Source organism: Scheffersomyces amazonensis, assembly GCF_036850825.1.
Source record: "Scheffersomyces amazonensis strain UFMG-HMD-26.3 chromosome Unknown RJT21scaffold_8, whole genome shotgun sequence".
Classification (NCBI taxonomy): Eukaryota; Fungi; Ascomycota; class Pichiomycetes; order Serinales; family Debaryomycetaceae; genus Scheffersomyces; species Scheffersomyces amazonensis.
In genome coordinates, this window is record NW_027042748.1 from 511,005 (window position 1) to 534,738 (window position 23,734).

At 31.0% G+C, this 23,734-nt stretch overlaps 11 protein-coding genes across 11 annotated transcripts; 6 read left to right on the top strand and 5 right to left on the bottom strand. All coding sequences in view use genetic code 12, as the record gives it.

The window, feature by feature from the left end:
- The first annotated feature begins 817 nt into the window (after positions 1–817).
- Positions 818–2,664, top strand: RJT21DRAFT_57970 (uncharacterized protein). Its single transcript, XM_064885108.1, has one exon. The coding sequence runs from the start codon at positions 1,230–1,232 to the stop codon at positions 2,487–2,489; it is 1,260 nt and encodes a 419-aa protein (XP_064736061.1). The 5' UTR covers positions 818–1,229; the 3' UTR covers positions 2,490–2,664.
- Positions 2,665–2,906: 242 nt separating this feature from the next.
- RJT21DRAFT_57953 (uncharacterized protein) lies at positions 2,907–4,317 on the bottom strand. Its single transcript, XM_064885106.1, has one exon. It carries the CDS (start codon positions 4,196–4,198, stop codon positions 3,128–3,130), a length of 1,071 nt encoding a protein of 356 aa, XP_064736062.1. The 5' UTR covers positions 4,199–4,317; the 3' UTR covers positions 2,907–3,127.
- A 1-nt stretch (position 4,318) lies between these two features.
- MTW1 (MIND complex subunit) lies at positions 4,319–5,741 on the bottom strand. Its single transcript, XM_064885107.1, has one exon. The coding sequence runs from the start codon at positions 5,602–5,604 to the stop codon at positions 4,495–4,497; it is 1,110 nt and encodes a 369-aa protein (XP_064736063.1). The 5' UTR covers positions 5,605–5,741; the 3' UTR covers positions 4,319–4,494.
- A 69-nt stretch (positions 5,742–5,810) lies between these two features.
- On the top strand, positions 5,811–6,236 carry RJT21DRAFT_128832 (uncharacterized protein; the record flags this gene model as incomplete). Its single annotated transcript, XM_064882931.1, has 2 exons — positions 5,811–6,119; positions 6,173–6,236. The coding sequence occupies exons 1-2, from the start codon at positions 5,878–5,880 to the stop codon at positions 6,234–6,236; spliced, it is 306 nt and encodes a 101-aa protein (XP_064736064.1). The 5' UTR covers positions 5,811–5,877.
- An 86-nt stretch (positions 6,237–6,322) lies between these two features.
- On the bottom strand, positions 6,323–8,988 carry RJT21DRAFT_57986 (uncharacterized protein). The gene is made up of 2 exons (XM_064885109.1): positions 7,844–8,988; positions 6,323–7,801 (listed from the first exon to the last, which is right to left on the bottom strand). The coding sequence occupies exons 1-2, from the start codon at positions 8,574–8,576 to the stop codon at positions 6,522–6,524; spliced, it is 2,013 nt and encodes a 670-aa protein (XP_064736065.1). The 5' UTR covers positions 8,577–8,988; the 3' UTR covers positions 6,323–6,521.
- Positions 8,989–10,643: 1,655 nt separating this feature from the next.
- On the top strand, positions 10,644–12,792 carry RJT21DRAFT_123341 (MFS transporter). The gene has a single exon (XM_064882688.1). The coding sequence runs from the start codon at positions 10,845–10,847 to the stop codon at positions 12,531–12,533; it is 1,689 nt and encodes a 562-aa protein (XP_064736066.1). The 5' UTR covers positions 10,644–10,844; the 3' UTR covers positions 12,534–12,792.
- Positions 12,793–13,234: 442 nt separating this feature from the next.
- Positions 13,235–14,154, top strand: RJT21DRAFT_133696 (uncharacterized protein; the record flags this gene model as incomplete). The annotated part of the gene is made up of 1 exon (XM_064883217.1): positions 13,235–14,154. Exon 1 carries the CDS (start codon positions 13,249–13,251, stop codon positions 14,152–14,154), a length of 906 nt encoding a protein of 301 aa, XP_064736067.1. The 5' UTR covers positions 13,235–13,248.
- A 209-nt stretch (positions 14,155–14,363) lies between these two features.
- RJT21DRAFT_136621 (uncharacterized protein) lies at positions 14,364–15,867 on the bottom strand (the record flags this gene model as incomplete). The annotated part of the gene is made up of 1 exon (XM_064883270.1): positions 14,364–15,867. One exon carries the CDS (start codon positions 15,865–15,867, stop codon positions 14,374–14,376), a length of 1,494 nt encoding a protein of 497 aa, XP_064736068.1. The 3' UTR covers positions 14,364–14,373.
- Positions 15,868–16,214: 347 nt separating this feature from the next.
- RJT21DRAFT_133700 (uncharacterized protein) lies at positions 16,215–17,033 on the top strand (the record flags this gene model as incomplete). The annotated part of the gene is made up of 1 exon (XM_064883218.1): positions 16,215–17,033. Exon 1 carries the CDS (start codon positions 16,407–16,409, stop codon positions 17,031–17,033), a length of 627 nt encoding a protein of 208 aa, XP_064736069.1. The 5' UTR covers positions 16,215–16,406.
- Positions 17,034–18,825: 1,792 nt separating this feature from the next.
- On the top strand, positions 18,826–22,584 carry RJT21DRAFT_123342 (P-loop containing nucleoside triphosphate hydrolase protein; the record flags this gene model as incomplete). Its single annotated transcript, XM_064882689.1, has 1 exon — positions 18,826–22,584. A coding segment is annotated over exon 1 (3,555 nt), but the record flags the coding sequence as incomplete, so codon positions are not given.
- Positions 22,585–22,769: 185 nt separating this feature from the next.
- On the bottom strand, positions 22,770–23,508 carry RJT21DRAFT_58012 (uncharacterized protein). Its single transcript, XM_064885111.1, has one exon. The coding sequence runs from the start codon at positions 23,311–23,313 to the stop codon at positions 22,840–22,842; it is 474 nt and encodes a 157-aa protein (XP_064736071.1). The 5' UTR covers positions 23,314–23,508; the 3' UTR covers positions 22,770–22,839.
- Between the last annotated feature and the right edge of the window lie 226 nt (positions 23,509–23,734).

Below are 23,734 nucleotides of genomic sequence, written 5' to 3' on the forward strand. Positions count from 1 at the left end.
GCACACTTTGATTTACTGCGCAACTAAACCATTACAGGCGTTTTACTCTACCGAAGAATGTTGTCAGTTAATGAAAAGCGATTGGGCTCATATTTTATTGCTTTGTGGCCCTTCATATTTAACTTTTGTGGGGACACATTAACATCGAACAAAGAAAAGCCGCTATCTATTCGATTCAAGTAAAAGTGCCAACATTATATCTCAATGTTTGCGTATTCTCTATAAGCAACCCCAACACTTCACAACCAGATAAGATACTCAGATCTAACATGAAATCTGTTGTTATTTACTTCCAAACATAGTAATTATAAATACCCGTTTGAATGGAAAGGCACGACCTAAATTTCTTTTTCATTATAATTCACAATTTTTTTCTTTTGTTTTTTTTTTATCTTATCAGAGGTTTGACAATAGTAAGCTTCAAGAGTAAGTTCGATTGCGGTTTTAGGAAATACTTAACGAAGTGGTAAGTTAACAGAATCGAAAAATATCTGCTTATGAATGGAACATAGCACCATAATTGTTCCGCAATTGCTAAACTATTTATTAGAAGGAGATGACTAACTATCTTTAGCTATAGTGTGACTCGAAACGAAACGGTCTTTCGGTAAGAAGAGATACTGCACACAAGTTGATTTTATTCTTTTTTTTTATTCTTTTCTTTTAATTTTATTATATAAATTTCTTTTTTATATTAAATTTGTAACACGGTACTGTATATAGTCCCGGATTTTCCTATATATTAGCTCTTGTCATCATTTAATTAACAAAAAAAGACAAAAAAAAGAAATGACTTCAAATAATTTTTAAAAAAAAGCTAAAAAAATTTTTTGTAAACAAATGCCATATAAAAAAATTTAATCATATATATATGCAAAATCACCTTTTTTTATAAAGATAAAATTTAAAACTTTTATAACAACATCAATTGTTCTTCTTTAATAGTATCGATTAACGAATTGACCTTATATATCCATTCAATTGAGTTTCAATTGCACGTTACATTCATTCCATAATATAATATTTAAATTATTACATAAAAAACCCCATATCAATTGCAAAAATTACAAAATTTTTTTGGCACACAAAACGAATTACCTCTTAAGCTGAATATAAAAACCCCATCCCATCCAATTTTATTCGTATTAAATCAATTTAAGTAAAGAACTAATTAATAATAAACATCAAAGAAGAAAAGAAGAATATACCTCCACTATAAACTACCCCATATGTCCTTGTTATATCATCCTATCTCATCTAAATCACTTAGTCAAAGAGATATAACAGGCTGTTTAACTCCTACTTTACAATCAGAATCAAATACTAGAAATACTCCCAGTACTCCAACCACTCCAAAGATGTCTACCAACGAATTATATCAACCTAAGGTTACTATCCCAACCACATCCAATTTTTACCCAAAGTCTTATTTCACTCCAACTCCAGTTCCAAATAATGTAGAATCAAATATTACTAATCCAGATGTTACAAATGGTAAAGAAAAAGAAATTCAAGCTGCTGCTGCTGCAGTTGTTGCCGCTACAAGTTCAACATCTACTTCTACTACAATCTTATCTCCACCATTATCTCCTTACCAAAGAAATGATGTTCCTTTAAATACTGGTGGTGCCTTTTCAAAGCCAATTATTACAGTTGAAGAAAAATCATTTTTAAAATCTACTAATCCAAATCAACCATTTAAAATTGAAAATTTTAGGGATTATAAATTAACCATTAATCCATATCCTAATTCTAGAACAACTACTGATTATAAAACATATCATCAAAATTTTCTTAATAATTATAGTTTGATCTCTTCAGTTGAAGCTTCAAGATCTTATGCTGCTCCAATTCCAGTAAGAAAATACACCAAGAGAAAGCAACAACCAACTACCGATTTCTCTGATAATGATGGGCTGGGTTCTACATTTGAAAGAATTAGAACCAGAAGAGTTATTAAATCAACTAGAGATGACTCTTCATCAGATTTTGAAGAATTACCAACATCAACAGTCACACCATCTTCATCTCCAGCTCCAAAGAAGAGAAAGGTTGCTTCTTCTCCTGGATTCCGTCTGTCAAATAATCAGAGTCCTTCAATTGCTTTACAACAACAAATGCTTATTGATGAATCAATTCCTGATTTATCACCAAATGCATTTGAAACATTACCACCTAACAATTCTAAGGCATTGCGTATTGAATGGAAGGGACAACCAATGGATTTATCGAACGATCCACTTCGTAATAAATTGCATCCAGCTGAATTAGTATTGGCTTCAATTTTAAGATTACCAGTTGCTGTATATTTAGATTCAAAGAGAAGATTTTTCTTTGAAAAGATTGAAAGATTTAAACAAGGTAAACAATTCAGAAGAACTGATGCTCAAAAAGCTTGTAGAATAGATGTTAATAAGGCATCTAGATTATATGCTGCTTTTGAAAAGGTTGGATGGTTGAAGGATGAACATTTCAAGAAATATTTATAAGACCATCATTATTAAGTAAACTACAATTCATTTTATTTCGTTTCGGTTATTTTTATTATTTGGAGAATTTTTTAGAACAAAACAGTATACTATGTCAAATCATATTTGGGTAAATTAAATAAAAAGGCAATCACAGGAAGAAAGGAAAAACAAACAAACAAACAGACAAGAAACAACAAAATTTTAGATTTATAGACTGTACAATATATTATCAATTGGGAAAGGAAAGAAAGAAAAGAAAAGAAAAGAAAAGAAGAGAAAATAAAAAGGAAAGGAAAGGAAAGGAAAGGAAAGGAAAGGAAAGAAAGGAAGAAAGAAAGGAAGAAGGAAAGGAAAGAAATCAAATAAAAATGCTAAAATTGCAAAGCTACAGTATATGTAAGCTTACATCTTCCAGTATTATTACTACTATTATTTATTATATTGACATTGGCCATTGGTGGAATATTTATTCACTTGATTTTACTTCAAATCTAATTTTATATTTTATATTTTATATTTTATATTTTATTTTTTTATTATAGTTATTATAGTTATTATAGTTATTATTATTGTACATAATTTGTTTATTGTGAATATTTTATAAAATGCAAGTGTAGAGAAAGGAATAATTAATTAATTAATTTATAAGATTCAGTTTACCCTTCAAGGCTTGTTGTATCTTCATCATCGTCTTCACTTTTACTATCCTTATAAATATAAAATTGTAAGAAAATTATTGAATCTTCAAAAATTGTTCCTAATGATCCCAATAACCAACTCAAATTCAATAAAATATATTCATGATCATTACGATAAAATAAGATTTGTCCAGCGTAAGTCAAATTACCCAAAGTAGAGAATAAAAAGAATAATAAACTTAATCCATGGACAGATTTTCGTTTATGATTTTGAATAATTTGAGGAATACGAGCTCCAAGATATAATAAAGCCGATAAATATCCCATAATTTGTGGTCCAACTTGAATTGGTTGAGGTTCAGGAGTTGGAATTGGATTTGGATTATCAGTATCTTTATCAGGAATTGCACTACCTAAATAAAAACCCAATATACCAGTAGCAACTACAAATAAAATTGGTAATATGTATTTAGTGAAAATAGAATGATATTCTGGTTCTAATGCAATGTCTGTTAAAGTTGAAGATCTTCTTCTATGATGATGGTGATGTTCATGTTCATGATCATGATCATGCTCGTGATCATGACTATGATGGTGATGATGTTCATGATCTTGACCTGCTGTAACCAAAGGTGTTGATTCTGATACTCTAATTGTAGGAGTTGAGCCATTAGGTTCAATAGTTCCCTGGGAACGAGTACTACTGACACTCTTCTTATGTTGATTTGGATGATGATGATGATGATGAGGATGTTGATGATGTTTAGGATAAATATGAGTATAATAAATATATGAAAATATCATGAGGAAATCAGCAATACAAAACCATACTGCTAAGAAGACAACTTCAGGTAAAAGTTTAGCCCAAATAGATCCTATTAAATTAAATACATCACCTAAGAACCAAATACTAATAAAACCAATAGCAATTCCTTCTGCTGATTTTAATCTCCATTGCTCTATTAATTGAGGCATTAATAATACTATCCAACATGCTAAGGAAGTTGACCCCATTAATCCTGATATTTGTCGTCTCCATGGTTCGACAACGGGCTCCGATGTCAATACTGACATTACTATATTAATCATCTTGGGCTACCAATAGATGAAGTTTAGTATTTATTTTCAGATTGTTTATTATATGATCTATAATTCAAATTATTAAACGATTTTGATCATATAGTTAACTGTATCCAATTTACGATATCTATGTCATCTGACCAACAATCTTCGAATAAGGCTTTTTTTTTGCTTTTGGGAGTAAGGGTCGTTTGCAGTTACCGAAAAGGGAAAGATTACCATAAGCGCGCTTGCAAAGTATAATACATTATATTCTAAATTACATAATAATACACATATGAAACTATGGGGAACTAAGACAAGAATTAATCTGTAGTTGACGATTTATCCGCTAAAGTTTCAGATATAGTTTTTATAGATTCTAGTTCTGTAGTTAGCGAGATATCGGGCACAAAATTCGATTCTAGAGTATCGTCATCAGCAATGTTATTTTGACTATTAATTCTAAATTCTCCAGTTTCTTCCTCTACTTCTTCAACTTCAACTTCAACTTCATCTTCAACTTCATGTTCAATTGGTACTTCTGACTCCTGATCGATATCCATGGCATCAGTGGCTGTATTAATTACTTTATCCGTTATACCAACTTTCAGAAGTAATTTGATGGCTTTATTATCAATATATCGATCTCTCAAATTAGGAGTGAATTTGATTTTTGAAATTGTTGTATCTTCATTGACACGAGTTGCTAATGCTCTTGTTTGCTTTATTAAATCATCAACTTGATTTAATAAGAAAAATAATGTTTCCTCTACTGGTGATAATGCTTTAAACGCGTCCTTTGCTTGTTGCGATAATTGATATTCTCCTGATGAGGATGAATTATTTAAAAATTTAACACTATCTCGAAATAATTCGAGCATCTTAATTACTTTTTTAGCCTTCTGAATTTGTAATTTAAAAATCTTTCGTAAATGTAATTCTAACTTAATATTCGAAATTAAGTTATTAATTTGATTATCAACTTTTGTCTTTTTTATTTGATTCTCTTTATTTTTACCAAATGAAATACCTTCATGATGTTTTAATTTAATCCATCCTTCTTCAACTAAATCCAGAGGTAATGTCATAATATTTCTTAAAGTATATAATTCAAATTTATCAAAATTTTTATCAACTTGATTCTCTAATAATGTTTCTAATTTCCCTGTACCAATTTCAATTTCATCACTTGGTAATTTAACAAATACATTATTATTTATATCATTACTACCTCCATTTTGTATAGAATCAAGTGCTTGTTGTCTCTTCTCCTTTAAATATGTTTCAATTCCAACTGTACATTTATACATAATTTCATTAACAGCATTAATAACATCATCAATTAATGCTAATGGTGGGAATCCAAAATGTTCAGTTAATAGAGATGTAACTCTATAGTCAACAGAACTGTTTTTTTGATTAATTTCCGTCATGGTTCCATTGAATCACTCTGGATATAATCAATAATAAAAATAATTCACTTATATAAAATTTGTTTATGGTATGTATAATCTTTAAGAAAATCATAACATCACGTGCAAACTTTCACGACACCTAATATTCTACTTCTCAGGACCTGCATATATACGACCAATAAAAATTTCAACAAAACCAGCTTACAAAAAAACGACATTCATACAGTGCAATACCAATAAGCAATATACCATACTAGGAAACTATACAAAAGCTAAACAATTCCAATCATAATGGCAGGTACTTTAAGACCAGATAGAGAATTACAAAGATTCAATGCAGCCAAAGAAAACTTTGGGAACTATTTCAGATTCAAACCAAGATCTGCATTCTTTAATATAATAGCCATGGGAATTGTACCATTTGGATTAGCATACATAGCATACGGTAATGATGGTCAATTATCATTATATAGAAGGTTTAGAACTGAAAATGTTTTGGGAGCTGAAGATTATGTTCCTAGAGATAAAGATTTGTAGAAGGTGAGACACTCTTATAGTGACTACAATTTCTTCACTTCTTTATTAGCATTAATCAATTAAACATGTACCATATAGATTTATTAGAATATGATAATAAACATATTCTTTAACCCTCATTTAGCATTCTTCTCAATCTTACAATATACACACTTATTTATGTACCAGTACTATGTGATATTAATTCATATACAAAGATGTAGATAAATACAGAATTAATAACAATATAAATAATTAATTAATTAATAAATAAATAAATAATAATAACAATATATAGATGAATATATATGCAAATAAATGATGAATTAAATGTCAGTATTGAATTTTCGTTACAACTTTTTTAGTATCAAGTTTAATATTAATTAATGTATGTCGTTATTACAGATGGCAATTACCGTTTACCGTTTATGATTTAAATCAATCTGAAATTCAATTAAACCAGCCTTCATATTCTTTAAAACTCTGGGTGATTGTTCTTTCTTAGTCGTAGATTCATTTATTCCAGTATTATTATAATAATCATATTGGTATTGAGAATTATGACTTAAAGTCTTGAAATTTTGAGTTGATTTTGATTTCCGTAGATTATTATAATTATTACCATTAGATGATTTAGCATCTAAATTTTCATAAACAAACGAGTAATGATTACCTAAAGCAAATACTGGAATACGTTGAGAACATTCAGAAAATGATAAAGATGCTGTTGGTTTTATAACTTGTGTAGATCTCTTAGTCAGTAATCCTGCATCAAGAACCAAAGTAGTTTGAGATTTACTCATCTTAGAATTTAAGATACTATTAGCATTAGCAGCAGTAATAGTGGTTGCTGTAGAATTTGATAATCCATTAGATATAATATTACCGCTAAATGAATATGACTTTTTTAAATTTGCTCTAGGAGTCTTATTAATCTTCGATACAGAAGGTTTCTTCTTAAGATTCTTAATAGACAGATTAGAAGAATTCTTTTCAACAATACTAGCAAGCTTGGACAGCAGAGTAGAATCAGATAAACTTGGAGATGATAATAAAGTTTCAGTTTTGATTATACCATCTTTTTCTTCCTTTTCATCGCAATCAAAATCTATAAATTCGGAAATTAATGCATCTGTAGAAGTTTCCTCATCGTCATGACCATCTATACCCTTATCGGGACTGGAAGATGATAATTCTTCAAACGGATCACCACTCAAAATATCATCAACAGTTACATCTTCTTTCTTAAACCCATGTCGTCCACCACTATTAGTTGTCAGAGATCTTGGTGACTGAGGACTTGACGCAGGAATTGTACTTGGTGATTCGCCTTCATCAACAGTAGAGTTACCACCATAATGAGAGTGTGGAGAATACAATATTGACTCTCCCATAGGTATTGTTCGAGGAACTTGTGTTATGAATGATTGTTCAGATAGAGGAAGTGGTGAATCGATTTCTTTCTTCACCTTTTTGGTGACTGGCTCTCTCTTTACATTTGAATTATTAGGGGAAGGGATATTGGTATTTATCATGGAACCAGAGAGTCCATTGTTGAATTGGATTTGATCTTCAGTCTTTATAGTTGGTGGTGGATTAGGGAAAAAATGTTGTTGATGTTGTTGATGTTGTTGCTGTTGTTGCTGTTGTTGCTGTTGTTGCTGTTGTTGCTGTTGTTGCTGTTGTTGCTGTTGTTGATGTTGCTGCTGATGTTGTTGCTGCTGCTGCTGCTGCTGCTGATGTTGTTGTTGTTGTTGTTGATTAAACTGTAGCTGTTGTTGAATATGCTGTTGCTGCAATTGCTGGAATTTCTGTTGATGCAACGAGTCGTCCATAGACAAACCTAAACCAATAGTGGTATCGGATTTTGAATAATTTGTATTATGAACATTGTGACTTATAATGGGATTTGCTCCAGGAGAATATTGTACTACTGGTGAAGGAGTTGCATTCAAATTCCAAACAACAGAGGTAGGAGCATTCACTATTACTTCACTATAATTCTTTTTCACATTTCCTATATTGGGAGTAATAGGAGTTATCATTGGATGAGTATTTGTTTGCTGATTTGTACTAAGAGGACTAGTATTCTGATTTAACGAAGGAGTACCAATAAATTGATTTGGCATGGGAACAACCGGTGAAAAGAAAACTGCTTCATTATGAATAAAGTTTGAGAATGTTGGACTGGTTGTAGTTTGCGGAGTCTGTAAATGCAGTTGCTGATGATTTTGATTAGTCAAATGGGGATATTGAGCCAACTGAGGTGATTGTTCAGTAGCACTATATGGAGGAGGGGGGGTTTGAGATTGAAACTGTTGAAGAGCATTATTACATATTGGTGACATATTAGAATTCAGATTCATATTACCTGAAGATGAAGACATTATTGAATTAGTCTGAGCAGGATAAGGAGACAGATTTTCAATAGTTATTTGAAGTTGAGGAGGTATATACTGTAAATTAATATTCATTCTTTTGACTTTAGGTAGGTATTTTCTGATCTTCTTCTTATTCTTGCTATGATTCTTCTAATAAAGCGATTGTAAGGGTAAATTGATATAATTGACTAGCGAATGGAATTATAAGGTATAAGGTGTAATTCGAAAATATCACCGAACAAACGAGCGAATGGTGATATTTCAATTATAAAGTTATTAAGCTGGATATCTTACGAAGATGAACAAACTGTTTCCCAAACTTTAACCCAATCTAATAATATATTATTAATGAATACTGATACTAGATGATATATCGGATTTATGTAACTGCCTAATAAGCAACCGATAATACTAAGTAAACAGCTGTTTTTTTTGGATAAGTTTGACTAGGTATAAAGGGAAATAAACGAAAGAAACTATAATGTAATCAAAAAAGACAAACTAGACTACAAAGAACTAGTTACTTATAATGAAATTCTACTAATTAAGGTAAATGAGATTATACCTCATGCCATTTTTTTGCCGCGATGCACGACACCATGCTCGAAAGTTTACAACCCAAAAAAAATAATTTTAAAAAAAGCTGGCCGAAGTGAAGCATTTGATTGCTCCGGCCAGCATACTTATACGGCGATAATTTTATAATTAGAAGTAGTTTAATTGTGGGTTATATTAATTAGATTAGTTAGTTAGTTAGTTAGACAAGTTATTTGCAAAGTGTAAATTAGTTAATTGATATTTAAAAATATGTCCTATTAGACTTTTGTATTGGGGTTGATTGTGTTATTCTCCTCATTTTCTTTGTTTTATTTTTTTTTTTTTAGGTGGGACCAGGGGTACAATAACTAGGTGCCGGTAGTAGAAATAGTTAAAGTTTGGATTATAATTAAACATATGGTGATGTTACAGGCGTGTGATTTATAGTCTGACATAATAAACCCGACTATTTATTAGTAATTAATGCTTTAATGTAAACTTATTACTTAATCGATTTATTTTGAACCCGCATCTTGCATGTCTTCGATGACATTACTTAAAATATGGAGTGCAGCTAATAAATCTACAATACAAAACTACCGAAGTATCTGGTTTGCATGATAAACTGTCAAAGAAAAATCATAAGTATTAACTAGTAGTGTAGGAACAAGAAAGTTGCTTAAATCCAAAATGTGTAGAGACCCGATTGTGGACCGATAAGAAATCAAGGTTATCGGAAATGTGTTGGCTATACATATTCTAAAGTTCTCTTCTCACCCAATTGGGTAATCTGGTGAGGGTTCAGATAATGAACCTACCCTACTTCCTCCTACTCAACACGGTAATGATTGCCAAAATTGTTGGACTAGAGTTTAAAATCGCTCTATTCTTTGAAATCTACATATGCCTATACGCCAGAGGATCTACTAAAGTTGAATTACTGAAAATCTCTCTTATAATTAAAAATATTTGCTTATTGGTATCTCAGTTACTATGCTGGTTGCAGAGTATATATACAAACTTTTCGTCTTATTTACATGATTCCCGGTATACCAAAATTGGTCTCCTTGAATTTTTTTATCTTAGATAACAGTTATCTCATTATCATGAGGCATGGGCCCAAATTGCAACTCGGGATTAATCGCAGATATGTCCCAATGTGGAAGTGTAATTATGTGCAGAAGAAGCTTTTCTTCCGAAGAAAATACATCTAGCACCTCCACAACTCCCTAAAGTCAACCATGCCCACCCATTTAATAATTATGAATCCATAATTTGATTATTAACTAATCTATATTATATAAACTATGACGTGATATTATGTTATTATTATACTCTTAACTTTCATATTAATGTTACATTTAATGATTGCTGTAGGAAGTGATGTTCTTTGATTTATTGCCCCCTAATAAATAAAAGAATTTTAAATTACTCATTACCCTTCTCTTATATAAAACAAATAGCAACATTAATACGTAGGTGCTATCTCGCAGATAATTAGTACCGACAAAAAGAAAGCTCAAGTTAATAATCGGCATAAATTCCTGAATTCCTGAAAAAGAAAGGTACGGCTCTCCCATCTATCTGTCCCAAACGAAAAAAATAATATCTACAATAAAACGAAAAAGATCTTAATTGATTTCCTTTTCATTTCTTTTGCTTGCCTTCACATGAATTAATAGTTTATTACCATATCTACTACGTTTATTGAATATCTGTGCTGTTTGTGATTATTATAACCTATTAAGTTTAATTGTCGCAACATTTCTGCTAGGTTTAATCAATTTTTGTAATCAATAGTCATCACCATAACTTGCTGATAATATGTCAACAACTTACACCATTAAAGAACAATTGGAGGGATTCCCTCTATTTCAGATGATAATCATCGGAACATTACGTTTAAGTGAACCTATAGCGTTCACATCCATGTTTCCCTATATATATTTTATGATTAGAAGTTTTGGAATCGCCAAGAATGAAGCAGATACTTCAAGATATAGTGGATATTTAGCATCATCATTCGCCTTTAGTCAATTTATTTCGACGGTCCAATGGGCAAAGTTATCAAATAAATATGGAAGAAAGACTATTCTACTTCTTGGTTGTTTAGGAACAGCTTTATCAATGCTAGTGTTCGGATTCAGTAGCAATTTCTATATGGCAATGTTTGCTAGATCATTAATGGGTTTGCTTAATGGGAATGTATCCATTATTAGAACAACTGTTGGTGAAATTGCTCATGAAAAGAGACATCAAGCTTTGGCCTTTTCAAACTTGACCCTTTTATGGAGTCTTGGAAGGTGTGTGGGTGGATGGTTAGGCGGGTTCTTAACTGACACTGATAAATTGAATCTTTCAACGCATGCTGGAGCAAATGATGAATCAGGAAAGAGATCAGGTGCTACTCCTAACACACCCTTTTTTGATAAACATCCATTTGCTTTCTCGAACATTATTGTGGCTTGTATACTATCGTGCTTTATCACCATTGGATTCCTTTTCTTAGAAGAGACCCACGAGGACTATAAAGATAAGAGAGATATCGGACTAGAAATAGGTGATGTCATTAGAAAAAGATTGGGTTTTCAAGTTCCTGATCGTCCATGGAAGACTCAAAGGTATACAAATGATTTTGAACAGGCAGAACATTTAATTGAAGATGATGAAACTACTGAAAATGTCGAGTTACAGCAATTTTCTTATGATGAGGAGGGCAATAAAAAGGAACATATTCATGAAGACTTCAATATGAAGAAGGAAAACTCCGAAGAATCTACTACTTCTACTGATTCGACAACATCCTCCTCCGCATCTTCTACCAACGAGTCTTTGCACGATACATTTTCAAATTTACCTACTCAAGTAGTTCATATTATTTCCAATGATTTCATGATTAAATTCCTGAACATCATTTATGCAGAATTCTTCCCTGTTTTCTTGGCTAAGGTAGTAATGCCTGACGATCTTAAGTTTCCTTTCCGAATTAGAGGTGGATTTGGATGGAACTCTGATGCAATTGGATGGTTGCTTTCATTTACTGGTTTGTTGGGAGTGTTTGTTGTATCATTTTTATTCCCTGTAATAACTCGATTCTTCCCTCCAAGAATTGCTTACAGAATAGGGTTAATTTGTTATCCTTTCATTTATGTCTCGATACCTTTATATATATTTACAATTCCAAAGTATAATTCATCCATTCCTCCAATAGTCTCGAAAGTTTTATTATACTTCACAGCATGTTTGACATCGTTTTCGTCTTCATTAACTGCTTCTCAAGGAATTATTTTAATTCATAGAGCTTCTCCTAAACGTCAAAGAGCCTTAATCAATAGTTACAATATGAGTATTGCAGCCCTTTCAAGATGTGCGGGACCCATACTTTGGGGGTGGATTATTGCTCATTTCGAAATAATGGGTTACGAAGGATTTTCTTGGTGGTTACTTGGAATTTTCTCTTTGGCAGCATTCTTCTACTCCTTTAAGTTAACAGGTGAAGAGTACGAAGAATGATCTGATTTGTTTTACTTCATAAATTTACCATTTTAGTTCTTATTCCTATTTGAGATTATATTTATTATATTACTAGTATAGATAACTCTTTTACATTTGATTTCGATTTGCGACTTATAGACATATATTTCACTTTTTCTTGGATTTTGTAGTTTATTTTCAAAAATGAGTTAGCGGTGTTCCGCCCTACGTTTCAAAATTCCAGAAACTTATATCCCATTGTCTTGTGAAGCGGCTTTAATAAACTGTAGATGAAACCAATAGTCATTAGGCGCCTTCGTAATTCTCGTCAATCTCTCAAATGTATTCTTAATCATTTCTCCTCACAGAAATTAGATGCGAAATCTCAAGAAATTTCTCAATTGGGAAATTTTGGGACCTCTCACATTACCGCAATAGGAAATACGCAGTCAATAGACAATTGAAGATTTTGCAATGTTACTGCAAATAATTTTACACAAGAAATAATATCAATGTGATTGCAATTAATTCGTGGTCAAGAACTTTTCCTGTTTCAGCTAATTGTAATAGTATGTTGTAGCAGTATGTTGTAGCAATCATTTCTATCACAAATCATATAAAGTTTAAATCATTCCTCACTCTATGTTACTACTTTTTTTTGGAGAAAAACTCTGATACATCCATTCGTTTAGCTCATTCATACGTTCGTTTAATTCATTGTAATTAACAAACATATACATATCTAAACAACCTAATGAAAATGAGATTGCTTTATTCGTTTATATCTTTTTACCTCCTTGCCTTAACTTTCGCTTTTAGTGATATTGAATTCTATCAAGACAACCAATTACTTACTAGAGATGTACTGGACTTGGAAGAGCTTGTTGAATATCTTAATACTTTACCATCATCCCTTGATAAAAGGTCAAACAAAGAATTTACTCCTTTAACTCAAATTTGTACTGTATTAAACACTACTGGTTGGGGTGTTCAAGCTGAGCACGACATTTGTACCTCTTCTGTTACATCTGGTGTTGCCATTAAAAGTATTAACTCATTCTTACAACATGAAAATTTGACTACTATTTTAGTTGCACTTGATCAATCCAACTTGGCTCTAGATGTTGTAATGGAAATGTTTATAGATCCTAGTCTTTTACCAGGATTATGGACTGTTCTTAAATCTTTATGGTCAAGTGGTGTCATTCATTTGAAACGTGATGTGAACCCAGAATTTGAAAAACGTCAAAATGTTGAATTAACAGCAGAAGAGGTAGAAATTGCTAAGAGAGGAATTCTTGATTTCCTTGGAGGTATTTTCAACACTGCTGAAAATCTTGCTATCAATACTTTAGTCACACTTGTTACTCAAATTGCCGATGTCGGAAGTATCTGTATCTCTCTTGAAAAATCTGGATTAGGTGTCTCTGTGATTAGGGAAGCATTAGAACCATCGGATATGCAAAAATTCACAGTCAACCTTTTGACTACCATTATTCAAGATAAGACTGTAACTCTTGATGAATTGATCCAATCATTAGAACAATCAGGAATTGTAATAAACACTATCAAGAAGATCTTAGCCAATACTACAGACTTAAGAATTATATTTGTTTGGGCGGTCAAACAATTGGTTAGCTTTATTCAATATGTTCTTTAAGCGGTCCATCCTGGCCAATAACAAAAATCCATTACCCGTTCTTATTTATTTCTTGCTACAAAAAAATTTTGTCGTAGTTGATTTTCATTTAGTTAAAACTTCTTTAAAAATGTTAATATAGCAAAATTACCTATTACAAGCACAATTTATTATATTTATTATTTTGAACCATATTTCGAATATGCATTTATATAATATACATTTTATCTAACGATTTACTTAAAAAGTGAACTTCTCTTCTATTGTCTTTTTCAACTTTTCTTCAAATTCTTCTTTTGTTTCGCCTGCTCTCCATCTTAGATTATAAGCTGGATGAGTTTCAGTAAGATAAGTTGGTTCTTCTCTATCTATTCCATACAAATTTTCCCTGAAAGTGAGCTTTTCTTTCGGATAATCATCCCAAACCAATCCTCTTCTTCTTAATTCTGGAATCAATAATTCTACCAAATCTTCAAAAGTTCCTGGCGAGATAGCGTAAGTAAAATTAAACCCATCGACTCCAGAAACGTTTACCCAAGTTTCAATTTCATCAGCAACTTCTTCGGGAGATCCATAAAATACAACACCTGAGCCTCCAACCCTTAATCTTTCAGAAAGATAACCTCTAGTTTTACGAAGGCCTTCTGGTTCTCCAGGCAATTTCTTAGTCCAGGAATCAGCAAAACTTTTAATAGCATTACTTTCAACACTACTCAATTCTTCATCCCAGCCGTATTTACTCAAGTCTATACCGGTCCAACCTCCAAATAAAGCTTGTGCTCCTTCAGGATCTCCATACTTTTGATATTCCTGATACTTAGCAACAGCTTCATCGTGCGTTTTAGCAACAATTGCAGTAACTAATTGAAATGTTTTAATTTCAGAAGGATCTCTTCCATAATTAACTGCAAGTTTTTTTAATTCTTCAATTTTATATTTCAAAACTTCTGGGGTGAAACCACCAATAAAAACAGCTTCTGCATTTCTTGCTGCAAATTCTAACCCTGCTTTTGAAGCACCTGCTTGTAAGATAACTGGTAATCTTTGTGGAGTTGGTTCAGTAATATTTGGTCCTGGGACTTCGAAATATTTACCTTCATAGTTAATTTCTCTAATTCTAGAAGGATCAGAGAAAACACCAGTTTTCTTATCCAATTTAACAGCATCGTCAGCCCAACTTGATAAAAATAATTGATAAACAACTTCAAGGTATTCTTGTGCCCTAGCATATCTTTCATCGTGAGGAGGTAAAGGTTGATTATTTAATAAATTTCTTGCGGCCGACTCTAAATAAGAAGAAACAATATTCCAACCAACTCTACCGTTAGTTAAATGGTCTAATGTAGCTAACCTTCTTGTGAAATGATAAGGAGCTTCACTAATAGTACTGAAAGTAACTGCAAAAGACAAATTTTTAGTCACAGCTGCCATGGCTGCTACAACAGCACTTGGATCATTAACTGGCCATTGAGCTCCAGACTTTGCAGCAGCTTCAATATTTTTAGGTCCATTATAGACATCATAACCTCCTAATACATCAGCAATGAATAAAGCATTAAATTTCCCCTTCTCTAAGAGCTTTGCTAAGTTGGTCCAATACTCAATTGAATTATAATTTCTGGATTGATCCTCTGGATGTTTCCATAACCCTGGAGATTGTAAACCACTACAAGCCATATCAAATGCATTGATGATGATATGCTTCTTTCTTCTTTTACTTGATTGTTCAGTCATTTTATCTGATACTATATTGTCAATTTAAAGATCAATCTTCAAAAGAATCTAATACATTTTTACATTTATATAGTCGCTCTACCGTTTAAACTTGGACCATTAATGGTTATAGTTGCGATCAGTTTGCAATATAATTCTGAAAAGTGTGGCTCTGTGGAATTTCGGCTGAGAAATTTCGAATTTAAGCGACCCGAACTGCACCCGAAAGGTTGAATATTGCCAATATAATTCGTTATTGCACATAAATCATTCGATTGCTAAACAGACTACCTCATGCGGCTGCTTTTGTAAATTCTTTATTGATTATGAAACATATATATCATATAGAAATCATTAGTTATTTATGTGGCTGATTATATAAGCTACGAACTTCATTTTTCTGAATTCAACTGGTAGCGACGAATGAAAATGACGGCCAAACAACAAACAATCCAAATCCCACTTGAATCACTGGTCCATATAAGTAGAATCAATACAGTATCATTAAGATATAAGTGATTGATGATTTATTTGATTGGCTTCTATCAATTTCTAAATGGATGCTATCACCCAATTGTGAGTTATATGCTTTGATATATCAATTGTCCTCAAGACTAACTCAGCCTAGAACGGTAAAAGCATGTACCAAACCACACCTTGAAAGAATCAAATTGAGAAGTTCAATCAAATTCCATCATGTATTTACCAATGAAAAGGTAGAGATTTATGACGAAGAAGTCTACATTCCCTCAATTTTGAAGAATTACTATTCAGAAAAGGCTTCCAAATCTGTTGAGGTTCAAAAGCCAAGAAAAGAAAGAAGGAAATATCAAAAAAATGATTCAAATCAACTAAGAAGAGGCAGAGGTCGTCCAAGAAAGCACCACATAAACGACCCACAATTTAACGGGTCTCCAATAAAATATTCATTCCCTGAAAGCACCTCATCGGAAAGACATATTAGATTAAGAAAATCCGCAAGACTACACTATAATTCACAAAGAATAAATGAAGGAGCTCGCGACGAAAAGAAAGAAGATGAGTACGAAGATGATAAGAATTTAATTATTATTAGTGATTCAGACGAGTCAATTTCTGTAGTCCCCAAAAAAATCAAAAGATCATTTATTTTAATAACTTCATCTTCAGATGCTTATAATGAGAAGGATGAAGGAAGTGATGATTAAGATCGTGATCTTTAGCCAATAAATTAGTATACTAATCATAATGAAGCCCAAGATAAAGCAAAAAATGGAAGACTGTGGAAAAGTTTAAGCAGATTAAAAGGAATTAAATCAGCTGTAATTATAGTTGCAACTTTGATTGCTTATATAATGTTGTATTGTTACCCAATTAATCTTTAGGCCGATATCGCCGGTCCTGCATGTTCTATATACGGAAGTATCTACGAAACATTTTACGAAGAAAGAACATCTTCAAGCAATTTTCTAAGATCTATAACGAGCTAAGTTATATTTTTAGAGGCTATGTAATTCGGCTTCTAGATTTGCTTACAAGAGAGATTGCTCTAACTCATTCAAAATTGCTGGATTTATAAAGAAGATCATTCATAAATATAATCCAATGTTGGGAAATTAATTGATAATATATTAGACGAATTGCTTAATAAGCGGATATTAAAGATAAAATAATAAAGTTTTAAGAAAATCTGTAGTTTCCAGCTATTGCCACACATCCAAAAGGGCAAGCTCCATCCAAAGGAAATAAGGCTCGATTTGGATTGGTGCGGTTGATAGATTATGAAAAAAAAAAAAGAAATGTCAAATTGGGGTATTGCAATGAGCTAATAAGCCTAATTATCTATAAAGTGCAACTTATACTTATTCTTACCGTTATTTTATCAGGGATTTCATATCTATTTGATTATCTTGGCTATCGCTGCCATATTTTGGCTTATTTCAAGTATTATAAATTCTATTTAAAAAAATTAGGCTGAGTATACCTAAGGTCTAACTCCGTCGTAGAGTTACCCAATTTGGACGTAGATGCGAAATAGCAGAATATATTTTTTTAATTGAAGCAATTACAATATATACAGTACCGGAAGAACTTTGCAAATACCGTCCATTAATCATTCAATATAAGGTCTATTTAATTATGATTATGACTCTGAAAGACCATGATAGTCATGACAAGCCTGATCGTATCCATTAGGAGTATTTAAGCCGATAACGATAAAAAGCATAAAAAAAGGCTGAGGTTTACGGCTTACGGCTTCGGATGTGGAAATACAAGAGTCACCGTTTTAAGATTTTTGCGTTCTAATTTTTTTTTTTTTTTTTCAATTTCTTGCAGACATAACAGAATTGATATAAAACTACGAAGAATTCCAATCTCTATTCCCATTTGATAATGGGGCACTTTAAATTACGTTTTTAGTATTCGTTTGATATTCATTTAGTATTTATTGTAGATCAATTATTGTGAGATTGGTCATATAAACTCCTTTAATAAAGTTGTATCATTTTAATAAATTACCAGGAAAATTAATAGAAACTAATTAATCTCATGGCCAATAAAGATGATATCCATCTTGAAGATGGAAGTACTCTACAACGTCAAAGGAGAATGTTAAGTGCATTTTTCCCAAAGAAAGTACCTGATTTACCTACTGATGAAGAAAGAATACCTTATCCAGAAAAGAAATCAAATATTATAAGTCGATTATTCTTTTGGTGGTTAAGTCCAGTTATGTATACTGGATATTTAAGAACTTTAGATACTCAAGATTTATTTACTTTAACTGATGAAATTAAAGTTGAAGCTATGGCTAATAAATTTAAATCAATTATTTATAGTGATATTGAAAAGGCAAGAATAAATCATATTAAACAAAAATGTAAAGAAAGAGGTGAAACAATTGAAAATTCAACAGTTGATAGAGAAGTTGATTTACAAGATTTTGAATTACCTAAATTATTAACACCTTGGGCATTATTTAAAACTTTTAAATATCAATATTTAATAGCATGTTTATTTTTAACAATAAATAATGTTGGACAAACTACTAATCCACTTTTAACAAAACGTTTAATTCAATATGTTGAATATAAAGCTCTTGGAATAGAAGAAGGAATTGGTAAAGGTATTGGATATTCCTTTGGTGCTGTTGTTATTATTTTTATTATTGGTGTATCAATTAATCATTTCTTTTATAGATCAATGATAACTGGTGCTCAAGCAAAAGCGGTATTAACAAAAGCTCTTTTAGATAAATCTTTTGTTTTAAGTGCAACTTCAAGACATAAATATCCAACTGGTAAAATTACTTCTATGATGGGTACAGATTTATCAAGAATTGATTTTGCTATTGGATTTCAACCATTTTTATTTATGTTCCCAATTCCAATTGCAATTGCTACTGCTATTTTAATTGTTAATATTGGTGTATCAGCCTTAGTTGGGATTGTAATTCTTTTCTTATTTATGGTTGCAATTGCATTTACAACTAAAAAATTATTTGCTTATAGATTTAGTGCTAATAAGTATACTGATGGAAGAGTTAATTTTATTAAAGAAGCTTTAAATAATTTAAAAATTATTAAATTTTATTCTTGGGAACCTCCTTATCATGCAAATATTTCAAATATAAGACAAAAGGAAATGCTGATTATTTATAGAATGCAAGTTTTAAGAAATATTGTTACAGCATTTGCAATGTCATTATCATTATTTGCTTCAATGATTGCTTTCTTAGTATTATATGGTATTGGATCTCATAGAAGAGATCCTGCATCTATTTTCTCATCTATTTCATTATTTAATACTTTAACTCAACAAGTATTTTTAATTCCAATGGCTTTAGCTTCAGGTTCAGATGCTTATCTTGGTTTACAAAGAGTTGGAGCTTTCTTAGCTTCTGAAGAAATTAAAACTGATGAAACTCAAATTGAAGCTCAAGGAGAAAAATTAATTGCTATGGAAAAGGAAAATATTGCTATTGAAGTTTCAAATGCTTCATTTGCATGGGAAACTTATGGTAATGAAACTGATGAAAATAATTTTGATGAAGAAAATAAAGAAGATCATAAAGAAGAACATAATGAAAAGGAAATTAAACAAGATCTTAAACTTCGAAAAGTTTTATCGAGTAAAAAATCTCTTGATGCTAAAACAAATTCATCATCAGAAAAGGATATTGATTTAGATGATTCAAGTTCTTCTGATGAAGTTATATTTAGTGGATTAAGTAATATTAATTTTACAATTGAAAAGGGACAGTTTATTGTTATTACTGGATTAATTGGTTCAGGTAAATCATCTTTATTAAGTGCTATTTCTGGATTTATGAAACGTACTTCTGGTCATGTTAATGTTGATGGTTCATTATTATTATGTGGATATCCTTGGGTGCAAAATGCGACTGTACAAGAAAATATTGTATTTGGATCAGAATTTGATCAAAAGAAATATGATGATGTTATTTATGCTTGTTCATTAGAAAGTGATTTAGAAATTTTACCAGCCGGTGATCAAACAGAAATTGGTGAAAGAGGTATTACATTATCTGGAGGTCAAAAGGCTAGAATTAATTTAGCCAGAGCTGTTTATGCAAATAGAGATATTATTTTAATGGATGATGTACTTTCTGCTGTTGATGCAAGAGTTGGTAAACATATTATGAATCAATGTATTATGGAATTATTAAAGGATAAAACAAGAATTTTAGCTACTCATCAATTATCATTAATTGGTTCAGCTGATAAAGTTATTTTCTTAAATGGTGATGGATCAATGGATTTTGGTACAACTGAAGAATTAAGAGAAAGAAGTTCTGGATTTAATAAATTAATGGCTTATAGTTCTGAAACAAAAGATGATGAAGAAGAAAAGAAGGAAGAACTTTATGAAGAAGAAGCAGAAATTGAACGAGAAAATATTCAACGTCAATTAACTAGAAAATCCACTATTGTAGAAGATGAAGAAGCTGAACATAAAGATTTTAATAAAAATATTGGAGAAAATGGTCGATTAATGGAAGAAGAAATTAGAGCTGTTAATGGTATAAGTTTTGATGTTTATAAACAATATATTCTTTTAGGTACTGGGAAATTTAAACCATGGGGTATACTTCCACTTATGTTATGTGCTATGATTTTAGCTACTTTCTGTCAACTTTTTACAAATGCTTGGTTATCATTTTGGACTGAATATAAATTTCATAATTTACATGATAATTTTTACATTGGATTTTATGTTATGTTTACCCTTTTATCATTTGGATTCTTAACTTTAGAATTTATTATATTAGTTTATATTACTAATACTGCTTCTGTAACTTTAAATGTTATGGCAGTTAAAAGAGTCTTACATGCTCCAATGGGATTTATGGATACAACACCAATGGGTAGAATTTTAAATAGATTTACCAAAGATACTGATGTTTTAGATAATGAAATTGGTGATCAATTAAGATTCTTCCTTTTTGTATTTTCAAATATTATTGGTGTTTTAATCTTGTGTATTATTTATTTACCATGGTTTGCCATTGCAGTTCCATTTTTAGGATTTATGTTTGTGGCAATTGCTAATTTCTATCAAGCATCTGCAAGAGAAGTTAAACGTTTAGAAGCAGTTCAAAGATCATTTGTTTATAATAATTTTAATGAAACTTTAAGTGGTATGCCAACTATTAAAGCTTATAAAGCTCAATCACGATTTTTAAATCGTAATTCTTATTTGATTGATAGAATGAATGAAGCTTATTATATAACTATTGCAAATCAACGATTTTTAGCTATTCATATGGATATAATTGCATGTTTTTTTGCATTATTAATTGCATTATTATGTGTTAATCGTATATTTGATATAAGTGCAGCATCGGTTGGTTTATTATTATCTTATGTTTTCCAAATTGCTGGACAATTATCTATGCTTATTAGAACTTATACTCAAGTTGAAAATGAAATGAATTCTGCTGAAAGATTAAATGATTATGCATTTAGATTACCAGAAGAAGCTCCATATGAAATTCCAGAACGTTCACCTCATCCATCATGGCCACAACATGGTAAAATGTCTTTTGAAAATGTTTCATTAGCTTATAGACCAGGTTTACCATTAGTATTAAAAAATTTAACTTTTGATATTAAACCAAGTGAAAAAATTGGTATTTGTGGTAGAACTGGTGCTGGTAAATCATCAATTATGACTGCTTTATATCGATTATCAGAATTAGAAAGTGGTAAAATTACAATTGATGATGTAGATATTAGTCAATTAGGATTAAAAGATTTAAGATCTAAATTATCAATTATTCCTCAAGATCCGGTATTATTTAAAGGTACTATAAGAAAGAATTTAGATCCATTTAATCAAAGTTCAGATGATAAATTATGGGATGCATTAAGAAGAACTGGATTAATTGAAGCTAATAAATTAGATTCAATTAAACAACAAACTAGAAATTATGATGATGTTGATTATGATCCATCAAGTATTCATAAATTCCATTTAGATCAAAGTGTAGAAGATGAAGGATCTAATTTTTCATTAGGTGAAAGACAATTAATTGCCTTTGCAAGAGCTTTAGTAAGAGATTCAAAGATTCTTATCTTGGATGAAGCAACATCATCTGTTGATTATGAAACAGATTCAAAAATTCAAACTTCTATTATTAAAGAATTTGAAAGATGTACAATCTTATGTATTGCTCATAGATTAAAGACTATTATTAATTATGATAGAATTTTAGTATTAGATAAGGGAGAAATTAAAGAATTTGATACTCCATGGAATTTATTCAATTCTAAAGGAAGTATCTTTGAACAAATGTGTGAAAGATCAAACATTACTGAAGAAGATTTCAAGAATGCTACTAAATTTTAATCTTGAAATTTTTATATTAAACCAAAACCAAAAGCAACCAACCAATCATTCAATTCAGCATTGTCTTTTTATCTTCCTTTGACGAATTGATAAAAAGTTCAAAATACGTATAATTATTTATTTTTTTTTCTTATAATTTATTTAGTTGTTTCTAATATAAAAAGTAATAATTAGTCTGATTAGCGTCAATGCTATTAGAAGCCAACAGGTAAGCTTAAAATTGTGGGTAAAGTAGCAACATAATACACTTGGAAAGATGATAAACCATAAATTCTCTTCTTTTAAGCCATTAGGTTCTGTAGTCTTCCCAATCACTGTGAAGGATATGGCTGCTACTGTTCCTGCTACCCAAACAACCAAATTCTGATTGACTACCAATCTGACATTAGCCACTATGTTTGAATTCCTATAATCATTAATGTATCTCCATTGATCAATTATGTACGACCAAGTGAATAACACATACATGATCCATACAGTGATCATCCCGACGGTGTGTTTCCTGAAGGTAGACAGACACTGAATGATAAGAGTCGCAAGAATTAAATACGTACCTGTAGTTGGTGTAGGAGGGTCAGTCCTTGTCTTTTCATTAACTTTGCTGTCTAGTGACATCGCCCAATCAAATGCTATTAATCAGAAACTGTGATGGATGATAATTCAGATGTGTTTGTGGATTTTACTAATAGTGTAAACCAAAAGTCTTAGTTTAGTAAAGGCTCCAAATTAACCACATTATGTCACTCTTTGTTTCAGTTAATTGAACTGTCAACCCCTTTGAAAGTGGAGCAAATAAGGCTCCTATTTGCGTTTAACAAAGTATTCATATGGTAGCGCGTTCGTTCGTTCATTACGAGAAAAACAAATTGCGCTTTTGTGTACAATGTATATACGGATTTGTTAAATCCTAAAGAAAACAGTAGTTCAGTAGTATATGTAAGTTATTAATCAATTAACAGCTATGTTAAGCACTTTGTACAACCCATAAGATGCATGGAATGTAAAAATTGGTGCTCAATTTCCTAGAATTCTATCA